The 14,300-nt window shown below is 42.8% G+C and overlaps 1 protein-coding gene across 3 annotated transcripts in view; it reads right to left on the bottom strand.

Annotated features, from left to right (window-relative positions):
- LOC139411592 (transcription initiation factor TFIID subunit 4-like) overlaps window positions 1–14,300 on the bottom strand; it is a 116,026-nt gene that overhangs the window by 54,339 nt on the left and 47,387 nt on the right. For all 3 annotated transcript variants that reach the window (XM_071158151.1, XM_071158152.1, XM_071158150.1), the window contains exons 9-11: window positions 8,962–9,131; window positions 6,147–6,277; window positions 3,806–3,931 (exon numbers count right to left, since the gene is read on the bottom strand). In XM_071158151.1, the coding sequence (XP_071014252.1) occupies window positions 3,806–3,931; window positions 6,147–6,277; window positions 8,962–9,131 (427 nt within the window). The remainder of the gene's footprint in view (window positions 1–3,805; window positions 3,932–6,146; window positions 6,278–8,961; window positions 9,132–14,300) is intronic.

Genomic DNA, 14,300 nt, shown 5'->3' on the forward strand with positions numbered 1-14,300 from the left:
TGCAGCTTGTACCTGTCTGTGTGAGCTGTTTACCACAGGGCTTCCAATTAACCATACAGGGACTCTTCTAAAAGCTCACTGTTAGTGGCACCCTGCCAGATCACCACACTATCACAGTACTAGCCTACTGTAGCTATCAGCGACGCAGTGTACTTTTCCTATGAGTCTATGAAAGAAAGATAGATACACTGTTGAATGTTCCCGTAGTTTTATTGTACAACGTTTCGACCCGTAGGTCTTCGTCTATGCTATGGTAATACAGGCAGCTAACAGTGCTGCCCCCTGCCATAGCAATGGGAATAATTCTATAAAAAAATCTACTTCCTGTTTAACTAGCATAAATTCATTTAGCTTGAATGACGGTTAGGGATGTGACTAGTAATGGTCCAATGTGTCATTAACATTGCCTAACCTCTCTAAGAGCATGGTCATCCCAGTGGTTTTAAAGACTTCATTAATATCTCTGAACGTGATGCTCCTCCCAATGTTTATTTTTTCTACTATAAGCAATCAAATGCTATTTGCCTTCAGTGGTGCTGGAAAGCAAGAGTCTAGCTACCCGTGCCCTGGCTCCCTCCCTTCCTCCATCCCTCCCTCCATCCCTCCCTCCAAACCCTGCCTTCATGAACAGATGCAGTCGTCTTGCCCTGCTCCTTGCTAATTGGCTTTAAATATATCAGGCGGTTCACGTGCTGGTCGGTGTCTCAACTAAAACTAATGCATTTGCCCTCCAGTCGGCCGGAGCATCCCTGAAGACCTGAGTCATATTTTAAATGGACGGAGGAGTGGGAGCGGAGGAGGGGATTATTTCAGTAGATTCTTATTTGAGAGGTCAAATTATAAGGGAGCCCCAGCGTGGAGCCTGGCCGTCAGCGGGGAGAAAACAGGGACAAAGATGGACTGTTTACAAAGGGCCATGGTGGTACTGACATGCTTTATTCTCTCTCTCTCTCTCTCTCTCTCTCCATCTATCTCTCTCTCTCTCTCTATACTGTTTGAATACATCAGTTAGAGAGTGAAATATACTGTAGGAAGTGTACAGTGGAAATGGACAAGTCAGATTAATTAATGTGGCCAGACAACACATATTGCATATTAGTTATACACTTTATACTAAAGATTTATTCAGGTGTGATAAACTGATGTTTAGTCAAACCTACTGTCATATACTCCTTCTAAAGACACTTACAGTTAGGCCCTGAGATTGCATCTTTTTTTAAATAACAAAATAAAACTTGGTGCTTAACAGCTTTGCTGTCAAGGCAGTAGTTTCCTAATTACCAACTATAACAAAAGCAAGGCGGGTCATTGTTCATCAGTCTGAATGTTTCTAATGTCCTGCATGGCAGGCAGGGCCAGACCATAACAATGCTGTTAACACAGGGAAGTGATAATGCAATCAGCTGTGGGACATTGTCTCTGTTGAAGATGTATTAAATGAAGCAAGCTTCTCTCTAATGTCTCACCGTGGGGCATTTCCCTTCAAAACACATTCTGTTGGTGGTGACAGTATTGAACCTTCGCATCATACTGTATGTCTAATGAATTATGTACCTGTCTTATTTGATAGATTGTATGAAGTATGTGAGAACTTATTCAAGTCATTTCATAATCTTATACAAGTTAAGTGTGTGCAAGAAGTGTTTACACCAGTATCAACAGCCTGAGTGTGACTGGATGGACACACATGAGTGTGCAGAGACGGCCTAGATGCAATTCATCTGTTCTGAGACTCTGTAAGGCTCTCTGAGGCTCTCCTGCCCACTACTGTTGAAGCTGGTTCTCCTGAGTACTGAGATGGCTGACATGACACGCTTTTAGCTCTGGGCGTGTCAGCGGGTATGTGAGGAGGATCAGATCAGAGGAATGTATAGAGTTCCACAGTGGTTCCTCTGCTTGTTGTGTTGGGGACAATGAGAGGACAAAGGAGCCCTAGAGCGAGGGGGCGGGAGAACACACTGAGGTCACTCTATGGAGGGCGCACTCGGTTTCATCTGTTAGCTAGGGCCTGGGCAGGAACAGCGAGGACACCACACTGCCCTAGACACTGACAAGGAACACACACCACACCACAGCTAAACACTACCTTACACACCACCTTACACACCACCTTACACACTACCTTACACACTACCTTACACACCACCTTACACAACACCTTACACACCACCTTACACACCACCTTACACACCACCTTACACACCACCTTACACACCACCTCACACACAAGTAACACACACAATAGCAACAGAGCTACAGTCCCTACTAGAGGTTGACCGATTATGATTTTTCACCGCCGATACCGATACCGATTATTGGAGGACCATAAAAGCCGATACCGATTAATCGGCCAATTTTTTTATTTATTTTTTATTTGTAATAATGACAATTAGAACAATACTGAATGAACCCTTATTTTAACTTAATATAATACATCAATAAAATCAATTTAGCCTCAAGTAAATAATGAAACATGTTCAATTTGGTTTAAATAATGCAAAAACAAAGTGTTGGAGAAGAAAGTAAAAGTGCAATATGTTCCATGTAAAATATGTGCCATGTAAGAAAGCTAACGTTTCAGTTCCTAGCTGAGAACATGAGAACATATGAAAGGTGGTGGTTCCTTTTAACATGAGTCTTCAATATTCCCAGGTAAGAAGTTTTAGGTTGTAGTTATTATAGGAATTATAGGACTATTTCCCTCTATACCATTTGTATTTCATTAACCTTTGACTATTGGATGTTCTTATAGGCACTTTAGTATTGCCAGTGTAACAGTATGGCTTCCGTCCCTCTCCTCGCTCCTCCCTGGGCTCGAACCAGCAACACAACTACAATTAGCGCGCGCTAACTAGATAGCCATTTCACTTCGGTTACACGAGCCTCATCTCGGGAGTTGATAGGCTTGAAGTCATAAACAGCGCAATGCTTGACGCACAACGAAGAGCTGCTGGCAAAACGCACGAAAGTGCTGTTTGAATGAATGTTTACGCGCCTGCTTCTGCCTACCACCGCTCAGTCAGATACTTGTATGCTCAGTCAGATTATAAGCAACGCAGGACACGCTAGATAATATCTAGCAATATCATCAACCATGTGTAGTTAACTAGTGATTATGATTGATTGTTTTTTATAAGATAAGTTTAATGCTAGCTAGCAACTTACCTTGGTTTACTGCATTCGCGTAACTCCTTGTGGAGTGCAACGAGAGAGAGGCAGGTCGTTATTGCGTTGGACTAGTTAAGGTTGCAAGATTGGATCCCCCGAGCTGACAAGGTGAAAATCTGTCGTCCTGCACCTGAACAAGGCAGTTAACCCACTGTTCCTAGGCCGTCATTGAAAAAAAGAATGTGTTCTTAACTGACTTGCCTAGTTAAATAAAGATTAAATAAAGGTATAAAAAAAATCGTAAAATCGGCGCCCAAAAATACCGATTTCCGATTGTTATGAAAACTTGAAATCGGCCCTAATTAATCTGCCATTCAGATTAATCGGTTGACCTCTAGTCCCTACACTGGACTTCATGGTGTATGAGGTAGGCTTAGAAATGGGGAAACTGAAACTGGTAAGATTTCAGCGTATTGCTAAATTGGGCTAAATCAAATCAAATGTATTTATATAGCCCTTCTTACATCAGCTGATATCTCAAAGTGCTGTACAGAAAACCAGACTAAAACCCCAAACAGCAAGCAATGCAGGTGTAGAAGCACGGGATCAGGATTGAATGTGAAAACACTTCCATGACTGTGTGGTTGTAACTAAAAGGGATATATGCCTTTATAACAAGAAGGCGACTAGGACTTACTTTAGCTGCTTTGAGTAGGATCTCTCTCTCCTGTTCATCCTTCCTCTGCTTCTCTATCCTCTCCAGCTGCTCAAAGAACTTTAGCTGCGACCGCACGTCTGCCGACTGCTCAAACCACTCCTCATCCTGCAGAGAGACAGTGAGTGGAGGAAAAATAAAAGATACTAAGAAGATCTCATTTTAATTTTAACCACAAGAGTGAGTTTGGTAGACACCTCGTCTCTCTCAACCACCAGTTTGGATAAACATATTACTACAACTTTAGACACCTCGTCTCTCTCAACCACCAGTTTGGATAAACATATTACTACAACTTTAGACACCTCGTCTCTCTCAACCACCAGTTTGGATAAACATATTACTACAACTTTAGACACCTCGTCTCTCTCAACCACCAGTTTGGATAAACATATTACTACAACTTTAGACAATAAACATATTACTACAACTTTAGACAAGACACCTCGTCTCTCTCAACCACCAGTTTGGATAAACATATTACTACAACTTTAGACACCTCGTCTCTCTCAACCACCAGTTTGGATAAACATATTACTACAACTTTAGACACCTCGTCTCTCTCAACCACCAGTTTGGATAAACATATTACTACAACTTTAGACACCTCGTCTCTCTCAACCACCAGTTTGGATAAACATATTACTACAACTTTAATCACCTCGTCTCTCTCAACCACCAGTTTGGATAAACATATTACTACAACTTTAGACACCTCGTCTCTCTCAACCACCAGTTTGGATAAACATATTACTACAACTTTAGACACCTCGTCTCTCTCAACCACCAGTTTGGATAAACATATTACTACAACTTTAGACACCTCGTCTCTCTCAACCACCAGTTTGGATAAACATATTACTACAACTTTAATCACCTCGTCTCTCTCAACCACCAGTTTGGATAAACATATTACTACAACTTTAGACACCTCGTCTCTCTCAACCACCAGTTTGGATAAACATATTACTACAACTTTAGACACCTCGTCTCTCTCAACCACCAGTTTGGATAAACATATTACTACAACTTTAGACACCTCGTCTCTCTCAACCACCAGTTTGGATAAACATATTACTACAATACTCTCAACCACCAGATAAACATATTACTACAACTTTAGACACCTCGTCTCTCTCAACCAAGATAAACATATTACTACAACTTTAGACATCAACCACCAGTTTGGATAAACATATTATTTTAACCACAAGTTTGGATAAACATATTACTACAACTTTAGACACCTCGTCAACCACCTCTCTCAACCACCAGTTTGGATAAACATATTACTACAACTTTAGACACCTCGTCTCTCTCAACCACCAGTTTGGATAAACATATTACTACAACTTTAGACACCTCGTCTCTCTCAACCACCAGTTTGGTTTAGACACCTCGTCTCTCTCAACCACCAGTTTGGATAAACATATTACTACAACTTTAGGAGTTTGGATAAACATATTACTAACTAATCACAACTTTTCTTTGTTTACACGTATCACCGCTTCTCGTTGTGTTAAATATGTTGTTCTGCACTTGGGAGATGGGAAGATGAGACAAGTTTCAGAAGGAAAACAAAGTTTGTGGGTCATCAAAAAGTTAATATGACAATTGTTTATTCCCTGTGTGTGTCTCTGTCGCTCTGTTCTCCCCCAACACCCTTTATCAGTTTCTCTCACTCTATCTCCCTCTCTGTGGCGATGTGAGGAGCTGGGTGGCAAAGCAGAGCACAGAGTGGAGTGACATCTGAGGGTTTGTCACCACGCGCACGTCTCTCTCATCCTTCCTCCCTCCTTTGTTCAGAGCTGAGCCTGCACTCCTCCCCTCCTCCGTAACTCAGTCGAGCCGTGCTCTCTCTTTCAGGCCGCCCGCCCGGGTTGGTTTTTTGCTGATGTCAACAGTGGCTTCACAGAGACGAGGAGACTTCACGCTTCTAACACGCCTCATTTACAAACCGCAAAAAAGACAAAACAAGACAGGGACAGCTGTAGCCCACCACCTCTCTCCTCTGCCTCACATACAAACAGGAAAACAGCTTTTCAAAGTTGCTATGTTTTTTGCTTTCTTTCTTTTACAAGGAGCAGAGTTGAATTGACTTTATTGAAACCCAATTAAATGTGGTTATATTGCTATATTCAAGGCTAAAAGTTAATGTCACCCATGCTGGTGTGCCAGACAGAGGCCTGAAAAAGATCTACCAGGTATTTTTCAAGTTCTAATGAATATGTTTATGTGGAAACTGTGCTATGTTGTTTATCACTTAAGTGTAAAAAGCGCCCACCTCCTCATAGGTATGTCTGTCTCTGGCACGACTACTTACTTTACCACCGTCCATCCTGTGCTGTGCGATGGAGGAGACCTTCTCCAGCACAGTGCGGAGTCGGGACTGGGTAGCGTGGGAGATGAAGTTCACAGCCTCCATAGGAACCTCTGACACGCCAAACTTCTTAGCTTAGGGTCACACACAGACAGAAGGACTCCAACATTAATACACGCTGATCTCCCCAAATCCCAGTCCAAAAAGGCTTTTCATACTACTGAACCAAGCTGAGCCGAACCAAACCAAGCTGTAATGAGCTGGCCTGGTTCCACATCCACCATAGTTGTTGGAACCATGCTAAAAAGGACAAAGCAAAACATCTGTGCCAGCACAGTTTGGGTTAGGTCAGGACCATAGTGTGAAAAGGGTATTTGTTTAATAATGATAAAGCTCTGTCTAGATGTTTCACAGTTCTAGTGCCATGTTGAGAATAGTATCCATGTATGAATTGCCAAGCTTACTCTGCAATCTTTCATGTGTGTAGCTGCAAACAACATTAACTTTAAAGGATCATTTCGACTAGTTTTCTGGCAGTAAACAGTTTGTGAAGTCCTAATTCAGAGGACAGAGTTTAGGAGGTTAGGATCTGTTTTTCTCCCTTTTTAATATTCCATTAACAGAATGTTCTCTCTGGTAGACTTTTAAGTAAACCACACCAATGATTTAAATCAGCCGTACTGTAGACACACCTTTTCCCAGTCTAACATCTCGAAAGGATCGAGATCCGTATAAGCCTGGTAATTAGTGTGAACATTCAAAAACATTTTCTCTGGTTCGTAAGAGATGTCAAAAGGTAACATACTAAAGGCTTCCACTCTCCTACAAACTGAGATCTTTAAGGCACCGAGACAAAGAAAGCCAAGTTCTCTATGAAATAATAAATACCTTCCTCAATGTACAATGTAGTCCACACCAGCCCCTCACTTAGGACTATAGGAGAGTCTAAACAGCATCGTATTGCTTTAGTGTTAGTTTCCAAGCACCTCAACAGGCTTTATTTTGTACTGTTTTTACTGGTAATCTCATCTACCCTTAAATAGAGAAAAGTGAACTTTCTGCACTGAACACGAGTGAGTCTCTCTGGAGTTGAGTACTTCTGCATGTGTCTCTGCAGAATTGGACCTCAGAGGTACCAGTACACATTTACTTTGAGAGGCTATTCTAGAGAACTCCAGCTGTGCATATGTTCTAGGCCCTGGGAGTCAGGAGGGAGTTGCTGCTTGCGGTTTCACAAATGAAACTGGCCCACGGCTCAAGGACAAGCCTGAAGAATGATGGGGAGGGGGAGAAAGAAGAGAGATAGAAAGAGAGAAGGGGGGTGAGAGGAGAGAGAGATGGGAAGAGATAGAAAGAGAAAAAAGGATAAAGAAAGAAAGAAACAGGGAGAAAAAAAACAAGCTCCTCTTCTCCCAATCTGTGTGCGGACATTCTGAAAGACACAGGGTTCCCTGGTCCTCACCGGGTCTGAATCTACCCTACCCCGCTATACATCTCCCTGTCCAGTGGTGGCAGCAGAGAGCAGAGAGGGCAGCATGAAGCAGATGGGTGAGTCAGGGCTGTGCACCACTGTGTGAGGAGGACCACATCCCCACTAGCCTCTGATTGAGCAGAGTTGGCAGGCTGGGGAGCCTCCCTTGGTTCTGCTGCCAGCTGAGAGTTCTCCACAGCCCATCACTGACACAACAAAGCCGCCTAAGTGCCACTTCCCCAGCAGGGGGCACCATGGCCTCCCACCCACCCGGCCCCCGCACAGCACCAAGCCCCCAGAGCAAGATTTACATTTTTAACCCCCTCCTCCCCAAGGCGACAGGATAACAACCTCACCAATGTACTGTCTAACAGCACATGACCTCTGGGCCTCATTGTCACTGTCACTGTGGATACTTAGGTAAAACAAGAAAAAACATCTTAGCGATAAAACTCCCTGTTGTGCTTGAATTCTAATCTACTGTGTGACTTATAGTGCAACTTGTACTCAAGATTTAGTTGTTAATGGTAATATATATCCGTGTATCATCTCAGATTCACAAATAGGACAGTATCTGAATGTGGAGCTCCAATCAAAGGACAGAAGAAGAACTAAATCCAGTCTTGTAACTCTGAACTCTCCTCCTTCAGTCCACAGGACAATCTGACAAGCAGCCTTCAAAAGACAGCTCTATAAAGTATTTATGTCAGGGCCTGGGGTCTAGTAAGTTCAGACAGACACTGAAGAATTCATTAAAGGAGGTGAAAGAACTGTTAAGTGCACCAAGTTTAAAATGAGGGAGGGCAGAAAGGAGCATCTGCTCCGGCCTGGCCTGCAACCTCCCATCAGGGGAAGTAAATCAAACTGTCTGTCTTTACTGATGACACTACAGATGCAGAAACAACAAGGAGAATACAAGAAAACACAAAGCTAACAGATAGATTTCATCACACACACACACAGACAGGGGTATGACCTATATTTTCTAAACCAACACACGTTTGAAGGAACATGATTCTGTTTGGTACACGTTCATGAATAAATTCAAGATCAATCTGAAGATAATAATCACTATGATGAAAATGAAGATCAGCATCATTGGCAACACTAGATGATAATGGAATTATTATTATGGACCTGGAGATAGTACTAACCGTGAAGACAACAATACTATACATGATTCCACCTCAATTCTCTATCATTTAATGACTTTAAAGACTTACTGTGTATGCAACTTCTAATGTTCTATTGTTGTGAACAAGTCCTCATCATATACAATATGGGTATTCTCCAGAGGTTTCTCTAGTGAGGGTGTCATCATGTACTGTAGTAGTGTACTGTCCGTACCTGTCTCCAGGATGCGTCTGTGTAACAGGCCCGGGTGAAGGAAGGCCTCATCTTTACAGGAGCGGATGTGTGTCCCCACCAGCTCAGAGTTGGTAGCCAGGATACGAGCGCTCTCTTCATTCAGGTTCACCCCCGCCATGGACGCCACATCGTTAATGTCATCATCATCCCTGGAAACAAATAGATGGAGGATTCATGTTTTAAGGGTTCTACAGATGTAGTTTTTTTCTGCAAACTTGTAGTGTATTTGAGTTTTAAAAATAAACCTAAAGTTGTCATTTCCACTTAGAAATGTCAGACTTGTTTTGCGCTCATGAAAAATGTATCACCCCGACAAAAATGTAAATGAATTATAATCCACATAATAATTCAAATGTCCTGTTGCTGCAGGACTATTTTCCTGCTGTAGCAAACTGGCTCAACTTAAGAGCCTACATCTGTACATTAGCTCTTACAACAATGTCTGTATAAAACAATACTATATGTCTCCCTTTTACAGTATTAGTTTGCATGTCCCTATAGACAATTACAGGGCTGTTCCTGTGGAAAAAGGACTCTGATTTTCTCATTTCATTCAAGGTGCAATCGTACAGGGAATGTAGTGTATGCACTTGCATTGTTATGATTCAGAGGTGTATAAGCTGCTCATTATAATACACTATTTTAATAGGTTTTATTCCATCCAGAGTCCATTTGAGTCAGCATATAGTAGGATTGACAATGTTTGGATGGCGGGGAGCTGGGTAAGGATGCACAGGAGGATTGGAACGGCTGTGTGATGAATCTGGCAATATACTAATATCAACAAACACTGTATACAGACCACTCTGCTGAGAACAGCAATATCATCCAGGACTAGTCCAGTGGAAATATCCACCACCATTTTGATTCACAACACGAGCTGGCTTTTCAATACATTGTCCATTTTCTTACATTTGAGGTTTTTTAGAATTCATACATAGGTTTGGATAAGTAATATGTATTAGATATCGTATTTGAGGTAAAGAGTAACAAGGGGATAAAGGACCAATAAGACCTATTGAGGTCAAGGTCCTCCCCAAGGATGACCATTATTAAAATAATGGAGTGTCTGACCCAAACAGTTCACCTTTAATTTTAGTTGTTGGGTGAATCTGAAATTGACAGTCACCAGGCCTAAATCCTCTTTCTAGTCTCTATGAGTGAGTGCTAATGACTACTGTACCCTAACAGGGGAACGAGTGCTGTGGTAACCTAGTTGTGGCTGGCAATGCCCTTAGCTGATCATCCATGGAAATACTGCCTCCCTCCCTCGTCCGCTGGGCTGGAGGAACTACTGAGTAGCGGTGACAGAGGGCACAGAGATCCACAGAACACACACAGGGCAGCCGGACACTCCCTCCCTCGCCCATTCCATCGCCTCCCCTCTAAACTAATTGGTGTTCGCACCGCCAGCATTCGCTGGTTCTGACCGTCAGTGTTGTGGGGAACAAGGCAGCACGTTGATGCGTCAGCGGCAGGCATCGCACCCCGCTGATGTCTCCCTGTTCCTCTGTAAGGCCACAAGCACCTATATGAGTCCTGACATCCCGGCAGGAGGTTGACAAAGACGATTAGAGCTCCTTCCTGCACCAAGAGATCTCACTAGACCCTCTACTCACCCTGCCAGTCCCAGTCCTACTCACTCTGAGTCTAATAATGAACCTCCATGTAGAATCTACCCAACAACACTCTCATACAGGAGATGACTATGTTATTATTATATCTCTCCCCTCCTACTGTAGGCTATACATCTTCATCTTCACCACCGTCATCTTCATCAACACTCAACACCCTGGCCTCCTAACCTCATTATCCATTAAATAAATAAACCTTACATAAATCATCATATGTATTGATGATTAAATCAGTTACACAACACAGCTAGTGGACATGCTAAGTTTATATGCAAACAACTACCTTATTCCTTATTCTTAATAGCACAGCTAGATGTCTCCTGTGTGTGTGTGGGGGGGGGGGGGGGGGGGGGGCGGCTACAACCAAACGGAAATGCAATACATGGCTGACATTATAAGGAGTGAATTAGATATGAAACGCACAAGAACAACAAAAAGATTCCTGAACGCATGTACAGTACCTTCTCCTCTCACTAATAAAGGTGAGATGAAATTAGGTTCCACTGTGGAAGAAAAGACACCTCTCAATGATTGGTTTGGCTTTGCTGCGGGACATGACACCGAGAGCAACATGAATACTTATTCATGTATTTTCCATATCAAGCCTAGATGGGAGAGGGCACGCCATAGGTGGGGAGTTGGATTGCTCTGCCATTTAGAAGGAGCATGTGTATGTGTGGAAAGGGGGCATCCAGTCCAGGATCCAGGGCCAGACAGGGATCGTCTCTGATACCTCCCCCCAGAGTGTGCCCCCTGTGCCAAGGTAGGGGTCGTCCACCGAGCCATCTGAGTGACTAACATCCCTGACACCCCTCCATGTAGCTAGTCGTACCTCACAGTGAGTGAGACACACACATAGTCACACACACACATAGTCACACACACACATAGTCACACACACACATAGTCACACACACACACACAGTCCACTGCAGCTTCCTTAGTTCCTCAATGTACACTACAGCCTGTCGCTTTAGACAACGCTGACTGCTGCCAATATGTATCAAAGCCAGTTTACTGCAGTTAAGCACGTTCCCTCACTGTGTGTCCGGCCTGGTCTGGATGTGAATGAGCTGGATGGGGGCCGGGGTAGAGGGACGTATGACCCAGACCAGACATAGAGTGGGCTCACCGCTGGCATTTTAACCTTTATTTAACTAGGCAAGTCAGTTAAGAACAAATTCTTATTTACAATGACGGCCTACCAGGGAACAGTGGGTTAACTGCCTTGTTCAGGGGCAGAACGACAGATGTTTACCTTGTTAGTGCCTGGATTCGATCCAGCAACCTTTCGGTTACTGGCCCAACGCTCTAACCACTAGGCTACCTGCCGCGGCATTGAGCTGAGGGGGCTACGTCTAAGACGGCTGAGAACTAGGGGATGAGGGCCGGCTGTGATTAAAGCGGATGTTGGGTGTTTACAGAAAGCATGGAGACCATCTGCATCATTGCTTCCACTCAGCAATCAATCAATCAATCAATCAATCAATCAATCAATCAATCAATCAATCAATGAATGAATGAATGAATGAATGAATGAATGAATGAATGAATGAATGAATGTCTGTCTGTCTGTCTGTCTGTCTGTCTGTCTGTCTGTCTGTCTGTCTGTCTGTCGTCACCACAAAGCAAACTGGAACTCACATAAAAACCCATCACAACCCATCAAAACACATCACTACACAGAACAGCACATCACAACACAGCACAATGCAACACATCACAGCACAACACATCAATGCACATCACAACACAGCACGGCACATCACAACACAGCACATCACAACACAGCACAACACAACACAGCACATTACAACACAACGCCAACAGATAAATAAATACATAGGTCAAGGTGGAGACACTAGAGGGGTTATGCCTGGTTGATTATTTTTGGAGCATGTTTGACTGGTTATAAACTAAATCTCTGAGATCATAGTCTATTCAACCCATATCCACTTATCTACTCAACCCTAGCATTATATTCTTTACAAAGGGAAACAATACAAATTTGATGTTATACAAAACACCATCTACATAGCACAACACTGGGGAGTGGAAGGAGGGGGGAGCATTTAAGATCAAACAAAAAAATGCCTACAGTACAATCTCAGTATCATCACTATTTTAAGGAGGGGGGAGACTCCCACCATCCCTCCCAATTTCTGGCCTATTTTGCACCCATGCTGGGAGGGAGTGGCTGAGAGTGCTCTGAGGTGAGAGGATATACACGCCACAGGGCTCTGTTCCAACATGCTCTTATGTCCTCAGGAGGGGAACAGTATAGAGGTACATACAGCCCTGCCCTACCAGGGACTACTACACTACACAGCCAGACAACAGGGATTCCTAATCCATGTCAACCAGCAGAGTAGAGGTGTAGTGCTGGTGAGGATATATGAACCCTATTTGATTGATCTGACATGAAACTAGTGTGTTGCCTATGTACTGTATGGTTAGCCAGTATAGTGCACTGCTAGGGCAGGGAGGCAATGTGTGGTTTGTGTAAACATGGAGCGAAAAGGTTGTCAGTAACAAGCAGCCCTGACAGCTTAATTATCAAGGCCACTAAAGATTTATTGGTTTATCAATCAGGGCCCGGGGCGGCTAATTTCCCCTCAGGAAGGGAGCCATTACCATGAACCCGGTGGCCTACTATGGGCTCGGAGCCAGTGGTGTAAAGTAACTAAGTAAAAATACTTTGAAGCACTACTTAAGTATTTTTGGGGGGTATCTCTACTGTACTTTTACTCACCTACATTCATAAAGAAAATGATGTACTTTTTACTCCATACATTTTCCCTGACACCCAAAAGTACTCGTTACATTTTGAATATGTAGCAGGACAGGAAAATGTGAATACATACGCACGCACACACAAACTACGATGTGCGCAATCACGCATGTACACACACATAAGCACCTATACTTATAGGTCAGATCGTAAAGAGAATTTTTCATGAAGACGTTTTTTGCAAAGATGAAACGAGCTGAAGAACCTGGAAGGAGGGTAACCATAAACATCTATATTAACAGGGGGTAACCATAAACATCTATATTAACAGGGGGTAACCATAAACATCTATATTAACAGGGGGTAACCATAAACATCTATATTAACAGGGGGTAACCATAAACATCTATATTAACAGGGGGTGACCATAAACATCTATATTAACAGGGGGTAACCATAAACATCTGTATTAACAGGGGGTAACCATAAACATCTATATTAACAGGGGGTAACCATAAACATCTATATTAACAGGGGGTAACCATAAACATCTATATTACAGGGGGTAACTATAAACATCTATATTAACAGGGGGTAACTATAAACATCTATATTAACAGGGGGTAACCATAAACATCTATATTAACAGGGGGTAACCATAAACATCTATATTAACAGGGGGTAACCATAAACATCTATATTAACAGGGGGTAACCATAAACATCTATATTAACAGGGGGTAACCATAAACATCTATATTAACAGGGGGTAACTATAAACATCTATATTAACAGGGGGTAACTATAAACATCTATATTAACAGGGGGTAACCATAAACATCTATATTAACAGGGGGTAACCATAAACATCTATATTAACAGGGGGTAACTATAAACATCTATATTAACAGGGGGTAACCATAAACATCTATATTAACAGGGGGTAACCATAAA

The sequence above is a fragment of the Oncorhynchus clarkii genome, chromosome 6 (genome assembly GCF_045791955.1).
Source record: "Oncorhynchus clarkii lewisi isolate Uvic-CL-2024 chromosome 6, UVic_Ocla_1.0, whole genome shotgun sequence".
NCBI classification, from domain to species: domain Eukaryota; kingdom Metazoa; phylum Chordata; class Actinopteri; order Salmoniformes; family Salmonidae; genus Oncorhynchus; species Oncorhynchus clarkii.